At 36.0% G+C, this 7,818-nt stretch overlaps 1 protein-coding gene across 1 annotated transcript in view; it reads right to left on the bottom strand.

The window, feature by feature from the left end:
- Window positions 1-3,455: 3,455 nt before the first annotated feature.
- Window positions 3,456-7,818, bottom strand: part of TIMM21 (translocase of inner mitochondrial membrane 21) — a 16,519-nt gene continuing 12,156 nt past the window's right edge. Inside the window, exons 5-6 of the mRNA XM_072411514.1 lie at window positions 7,497-7,599; window positions 3,456-4,014 (exon numbers count right to left, since the gene is read on the bottom strand). Of these exons, the coding sequence (XP_072267615.1) occupies window positions 3,913-4,014; window positions 7,497-7,599 (205 nt within the window). The 3' untranslated portion in view covers window positions 3,456-3,912. The remainder of the gene's footprint in view (window positions 4,015-7,496; window positions 7,600-7,818) is intronic.

The following is a 7,818-nucleotide window of genomic DNA, read 5'->3' as shown; positions in this document are numbered from 1 at the left end:
TTATTAAATTTATTAACTATTAGACATGTGTCGGTGAGTTATGCCTAAGAATTATAGGTCTACTATGTAAAATACATTTTCCATGCAAAAAATTGTAATGCTTTTTGCATGGAAATTCAAACAGAATCAGACCGCTAGGGGGGGTTAACTTTAAAATATGCCAAATAGGCTTGCTCCACAAATGTGCTGATGTTTGCCCTTTGACTGGGAATGGTAAAACTGCCACAGATATAACAAAATGAATCAGGGTTGTTTAGGCTCTTACGACGAGAAACAGCAGAGACAGACATGATCTGAAAGAAAGGAAATATGTGTGTAAGTAGAAAAAATATATTTGGCTTATTCACTACTTAAAGCAGCGCACAACCTCTGACCACATTGTCTTGTGCGTAAAGGAAAAGCCTATACAAATCCACGCTACAGTAATTGCATTAATATAAGCTAGGAGGCCACAAATTATCACTGGATTGTAAGGTCTTGGGCAGACAAGCTGCTCTATGGCTATAGCAAATACCGGCCATTTTTAAAGAATGTCAGGTGGGAAGACTGGCCATTGGTCATTTAGATGCGATGTCACAATCTACAATTGGTGTACCCATACTGAAGCTCTGGCTTTTCATTACTTGATGAGGAGCTTTAAGGATTGGTTGGGAGGAAAGAATATCTAATTCAGAAATACTAACCATGTATATTTATCATTGCAGGCCAATATTCTCCAGTAGCTCATAGGACAAGATCCAGAGTTACACTTGAAGGCAGCGTCAGTCCATCAATCCATGCCTGCTGGTTTCCATCCGTATAAATGAAGATGGAGTTTTTGTCATCAATTATAGAGGGATCCTACCCATAATGAATAGCATCTGTATGGACATACTGTTGGCTGGGTCCTTTGCCAGCAATTACCGCAACCCAATCAGGTATGTGCTTTATTTCAATTTCCTTTAACAATATTCCCAATATCTTCGATGGTATCATTTATTTTTTCAGGGCCAATGACATTATACTAATAAGAAAGGATTTTTGGGTAAAGATTTATTTTGCATTGGGGACCACCGCTGGATCCATCTTTGTGGGATCTGATATTTGCACATTGATTGACCTTGCAAAAGGTCATTATTATTTTATGTAATAAAAAGGAGTGTTATCTCATTATTTACAGGTCTGCATGAACTCTTTTAGGGAAAATGTAAGGGGTAGTAGTATGTTCCCCTACATTCAGTTCTGGGAAAAACATTGGGAATTCCAGATTCCAATTAGCTCTTTGCCACAGACCCTCACAGCACTGGGGGTAACATTAAGGGGATGAGGCCATAGGGTGGGGAGAAGCAGAGGTTTATTTTTGCAAAAGGGAGGTAGGCTGCACACTGTTTTTTATTTAGTATTAGTTTGAAAACAAAACATTACATTATCTAATTTTGTTTAGTGTTTACAGCTTTGTCCAAATTGTTTACTTATGTGCAGCCAATCTAACAGGCTGGCCATAATGGCTAAACACATGTCTAGCTGAGCTGAGTTCCTTTGATTTTGGAGGGGGGCTACAAACTTTTAGCCTCTCATTTTTTGGCAACACAGACTCCATAATCAAGACCAAAAAAATTGTTCGAATAAGATTAAGACATATGTAAGTAAGGTAAGAATAGATAAAAAAGGGGTTAAGATAAACTGTGCCGTGGTAAAATAAGGTAAACATGAGGAAAAGTAGGATAAAATTAAGATAAATCAGGATAAACTTTATATAAATTAGGATACCATTATGTAAAACAAGATTTAGATAAATTACGATTAAAGTATGATAAATTAGAATAGGGATAACATTCAGATACATTGTAGATCAAATTAGATTATGTTTAATATAGAAGAAAAATATAGCAATCACTTGATATTAAAAACAGACCATCATTGCACATGAATGTACAGTAGAGTAGATCACAGTTTATAGGATTAGGCCTACTACCAACACGCATCCAACTCTAGAAAAATGATGTCTAGCATCCAGTAGGTTAGATTTGCGTAGTTTAGTGTAGGTCCTGTCCTAAAAGAGTCTACCTTGTCGTGGTGGGCAGGCTTGTAATCAACTGCCCAAAATTGTGTCAAGGAATAAAACGCAAATTTATTTCATTTTTTGGCCAGTGGAATTAACCAAAGACTCTTAATCACTGATTACACTACAGGATGTGATAAGATAAAAATATACATAACCAAGAAATGATAAATGTGTTCAATAGTTGCTAAATATTACATGTAAAACACACTTACAACACAAGAAAAACAAATATAAGGAAACCTTTTTACAAAAAAGTATGGAGTTACAAGACTGGTCAAAATGGGTACATTTCTTGAAATGTACATAAACATCATTTTACAAATCATATAATCAAAAAGCCTTTCCTGACAGCTCCATGATAGCCTAAACATGGATTCATCCCCTGGCTCCTCCTAGTGCTAGGATTGTAACTCAATAATTTAGAGGCAACCTCGACACCTGGTGGTCCACCAAAGATCGTCGACAGGAAGAGAAAAAGGTAGTGGCACCCTGCGAGGAAATAGGGAAAGATGAGCATCACGTGTTTAATTCTGTTAAGTCTTATAATGCTGGGGAATTTAGCAGAAAGCCATAAAATACTATCCATTTCTGCCAAATATTTGTCCAAAGGTTTCTTCCCCCCAGTCCAATGATAATTCACATTAATATGAATCACTTTATAGGATTTCACATAAAATAAATAGAGAACAGGTCAAATATTTGTCTCATAACAATTAACTAATTGTGCAGTTCACTGCCAGGGAGATATTCCTCAATAAGTGACTTCTTTCAGAAGAAGCCTTTTGCTGTTCTGCAACCTCTTGTAACTCTTTAATGACCAAGACAAACCCTGCAGTTGTTGCTTTTTGCATATTAAAGCACAGCTTGCTCCAGAAGTTAGTGAATGTCTAGGCTCCATGTTTTTTTTTTTTGGTTTGTTTGTGATTAACTCACAATGAAGATTTTATATAATAAAATAATGTACCTGTTCCATCTTACATACAAATTCAACTTAAGAACAAACCTACAGTCCCTATCCCGTATGTGACCCGGGGTCTACCTATAATATTAAACCCACTTTAAATCTACTGCCTCGTGTAAATTTTGCTTCTGGTCTTGCAAAAACTAGACTGTGTTCCCTGAGGATTCAATCATTGTATTTTCTCTAATCAGTAGTAGTTTCTTTCAACATACTTTTTAAGTACTTCCTATTTTTTTTTACTATATATTGTTCCTTAAAATGAAACTGGTTTATTTTTAGCACTTTGTCGTCTCACTACAACTAGCAGAACAAAAGCCGTATCCACATTTCATATATCATAGTCCCAGCTGGGAAACCAACCCGTTATGTTTACTCTCTTATTTCTCTACAATTCAAGGTTCACTGCCTCCTGCTGCAGGAGCTGAAGAAAAAGGTGACAAAACAAATATCTACAGCAAACACCTTAACAAAATGATTCTTTATTCATTATTTATGGCTAGCACAGAGATTCTGTAACATTGCTCTACTGATGTTTAAAGATTCTAGGTAAATTACCTTAAGCTTTGAAAGCCCTATTTACACAAAAGAGAAGCACTGCTTATGATTTCACAGGAGGATTTCCAATATGCAAAATGGCTGTGTTTGGCATAAGTCCAATCTTTCTCCATGAAAGTAATGTATCACTGATAAATCATCACGGAATTATCAGAAGCACTCCAAACGAAACCTTATGTGATTCACTTGATTTGCTTTCAGCCAAACAAATTAGTCACAATTCATTTTGCAGCTCATCTTAAGCATAGACCTCTATGCCAACAGTGTATTGTTGTATTCTGTTGCTGAAATCTTCTTTTAAATGAGTAAAAACATCGAGTTACAGTGTTTTAGCAGTTTTTATTCTTAGCAGTTACATATCATATCGATTGTCTTCAATGATGATTTTCATCTGTGGATCGGTTTTAGTCTCCACTATGATGTACTCAATGTCGTACCTCCCATTAACTGGATTCTACAACACGGAAACAGAAGGGGTGTAATTATAGGATGAAACAAAATAAAATCACAAATGCTAAATTAGAAAAGCTAAAGGAAAAATATGTCAATTTAATAATAATTAAAATATATTACTGTTTTTAATTTAAAGAAAATAAATTTAACGTGTATAGTGAGATAATCTAACTCCGTTTGTCGATTAGGCCTAAATCGATAAGCCAAACCATGGGACTCTGCATTTGCATCTGCCACTTAGCTTTTTAGCTCATGAAAAGAGAGCCAGTGCTGAGATCCCTGGGTATGTGCACAGATACAGCTAGACCTCCTGTAATGATTGAGAGTAAGCTTTGTCCTTCAGACACTGAAGAAAAGAAGATGATGGTTCCTGCTCTACAAATCCAGTGGTTTGTAAAACACTTGGCAGATGAATCAGCAGATGGTCCAGGAACTTCAGAGGTGATTATGTGAAAGCCAACAGCTATGTTTTTGCTTTTTTTAATACAATACAGATTTGCTTTAGGATATATTTATGTCAAGGTTTTTTTTTCTTTACAAGATTAAGATCCTTGTTCAGTTTCTGTCTGGGAAATTCTCAATTATTATCCCACAATTAAGAGATGTTTATTGTAATTCTAATCTGCTTTGTATTTGTTGTTGAATATATTAATATATATATATATATAATATACAAGTTATGTTTTCTACATGTCAAAAGGTAGGTGCATGGCAAACAGGACCAAGAAAAACAAAAACCTGAAAAGGCTGGAGCTCCAAGAACCAGTATGCTAGGGGCTCCTTGAGCAATTATCCAGTTGTGCCTCTCAGGTCAATTTAACTGACACCAATTATCTTTTTGGCTATATGCAAGGGTGACATTTTTCCCACCTTCCAGCAATGTAGAAGGGAGGTATTCTTCCTATTGTTCTCCACACTATTGTACTATGAAATGTGGATTCAGTAGTTATAGCAGGGGTTCCTTAGAACCTAAAAATTACATCAATGTTTCCCCCAATGTTAAAGTGTTGAAAAATGCTGTTTTTGAGACGCTTTCTCACGGCATAGAAATACAGATGTGCTGATAAGTTTAAGTTAACCCTGGCAAATTTTGTGAAATATTGGCCATTGAAAAATATGACGGATCTCAGAGAAAAAGTTCTTTTTATTTAGGTTCACAAACTAAAAAAAAAAGAATACATAAATGTGTGTACCTTTTTAAATCATATTAACAGCTGAAATCACCCTGTATGGCCTGATGGAAAGTTTACATACAGTACCTTTGAAAATACATACACTAGTTGACTGACATAGGTCCCAATTATGGGTAATTTAAATGGAGAGTGTCTGAATCTGAATCTGTGTATAAATAGTGAATTTAAATTGCAGAGCTGCATTGACTTTGCTGGATACTGAGTCATGGGAAAGGCAATGGACCTGTAAAAAAAGTAAATTGAACCAAAAAAAAAAAAAAAAAAAAAAAAAAAAAAAAAAAAAAAAAAAGAATTAAAAAAAATGGCTGTCTTTAATGTTACAACTCTGTTAAAAGTGGAAATTAAAAGGTTCTGTTGTGTGTCCAAGTCACTCTATTAAGCAAGAATTCAGCCACAACTGCTAAGCAATGTGTTGAGATGCAAAGAAAAACCCACAGGCTACTTCAGTTGAAATACAGGCTTCTCTAAAAACAAGTGCTGTTGCCATTTCAAGATGCACAATAAAGGGGTAATAGAACAAAAGTGTCTGCACACTCAAGTTACAAGAAAAAAACCTTTTCTTTGCCAATACCACAAAACATCCTGCTTACAACATGCCAAACGGCATCTTCACAATCCTGAAAACTTTTAGAACAGTCATTTGGTGTAATAAGGGCAAGATTTAATTTTAATTGAAATGGTTTACAACCATTAGCATTTTATTTGGCATACACCTTGCATACTGTAAAGCATGGAGATGGATCTCTGAAGTTAAGCAGTGTGAGCAATAGCGGCACAGTAAACTTAATAAAAAATGAATGCAGCATGTTACTAGTAAAAATTAGAGGATAACTAGTACTCATTAGTCCTCAAGCTGCACTTGAGGCGTACTTGGATCTTTTAGCATGACAATGATGCAAAGTACAAGGCCAAGTAGACTCTTCAGTGGCTACACAAGAATAAAGTGAAAGTTCTGGAGTGGTCATCACAGTCCCCTGACGATAATATTATTGAACTACTTTGTGGTGATCTCAAACATGCAGTTCATGCAAGACAACCTTTAAAATTTTGAGACCTGGAGACTTTTTGCCAGGAAGACTCGGAAACTTTACCACCTGATAAAATCAAGAATCTGATTCACAACTAATACAAAAGACTGCATACCATCATTGATGCTCCCCTTCACTTTCTAGTACAAAATAGTTTACTGAAATGCATAAACAAATACAAATAACAAGAAGCAGATAACAAAATCACATGTATCAATTTTGAGAAAATCAAAATTGGTTATAGGATCTCCCCTTCACTTTCATTAGGATTGCTAATTGTTCATCATTCGTGGATCTGTCCAATGAACGACAATGCTGTACACACGCCAGATTTTTGTCCGATATCAGCTCTGAGGCGTTTGGGGGAAAAGAATCATCTGACGTGTCTACGTAGCCTACGTTAAAATGTTTGTTGCCTGTTTACGCAAGTTTTCTTTACAGAAATGTACACATCTTAAGCTGCGTACACACTTCCAATTTTTATCGTTCAAAATGAACGACGAACGAACGACGAACGATCGATTGGGCAAAAATCGTTCATAAAAAAAGTAACCAACGACGCCGACGAACGAGAATAGTCGCTGGAAATGAACGACCGGACCGGCGGATCGGATTGGACGACGATCGTTGACCATCGTTCGTGTGTACGGTCGTTCAGTGATCGTTCATGGTCTGAGCATGTGCGACGAACGAATCGTCCAACGATCGTCCAACGATCGGATCTATTGTGTGTACAATATCTGCGAACGATCGTGTCGTTATCTGCAGTTACCTGCATGTACAGGATCGGTGCTATGCGATCGTTCGCAGATATCGTGCAGGATCGTTCGTCGTTCGTTTACCAACGATAATAATTGGAAGTGTGTACGTAGCTTAAGACATTTTGCCAGGATATGTAAACAATGAGCACAACTGTACAATGTTCTGTATTTATGCCTAAAAAGTTACGCTGGTTTTAGCTATATAGGACATTTCTGTCGCTATGACAACTTATCTCAGGGGCAGGAAGTGATTAAAGGGCAACATTGTAGTGGTAGATCACTGTTTCTGTGATGTGGAGTGGGTGCTGTTAAGAGACCTGGATTTAGGTAAGAACATAAGTAAGATCTGATTTGACCCTATATAATGGGTTAAAGGTAGATGAGGGGCAGGGATGTGCAAATTTTGAACTTTTCCTGAGGATGTGCTTTTATCCGACATCACCAGTTTGAGTACAATCATAATCTTGTGCCACAAAGTAGTAAGACAAAAATATAATTTACCTTTTTATGATATGCCTTCACAGTAGCTAGCTTTACTTCTGAACCAGAGATGTTAAACTTCACAAGCATGCACTTGACGTTATTTTTTACATACTGTATAGCACTTGAAAAAGAAAAAAAAAAGTGAATAGATACCGACTTCTCTTAGAGTCAGGACATAAAACCCAATATTTCAAAGATAACACACAATTTATCAAACAAAAAAAAAAATGCAACTAGAAATCAGTTTCTGAATTTATCATGCTGTCATGAGAAACAAATGTAATAAAAGAAAACAAAGACCATTTTCTGCAAGATGTGAATATATATATATATATATATA

This window comes from Pyxicephalus adspersus, chromosome 5 (genome assembly GCF_032062135.1).
Source record: "Pyxicephalus adspersus chromosome 5, UCB_Pads_2.0, whole genome shotgun sequence".
In the NCBI taxonomy this organism is placed as follows: Eukaryota; Metazoa; Chordata; class Amphibia; order Anura; family Pyxicephalidae; genus Pyxicephalus; species Pyxicephalus adspersus.
The sequence above is the reverse complement of the archived record's forward strand: the minus strand, read 5'-3'. Positions and strand labels throughout refer to the sequence as shown.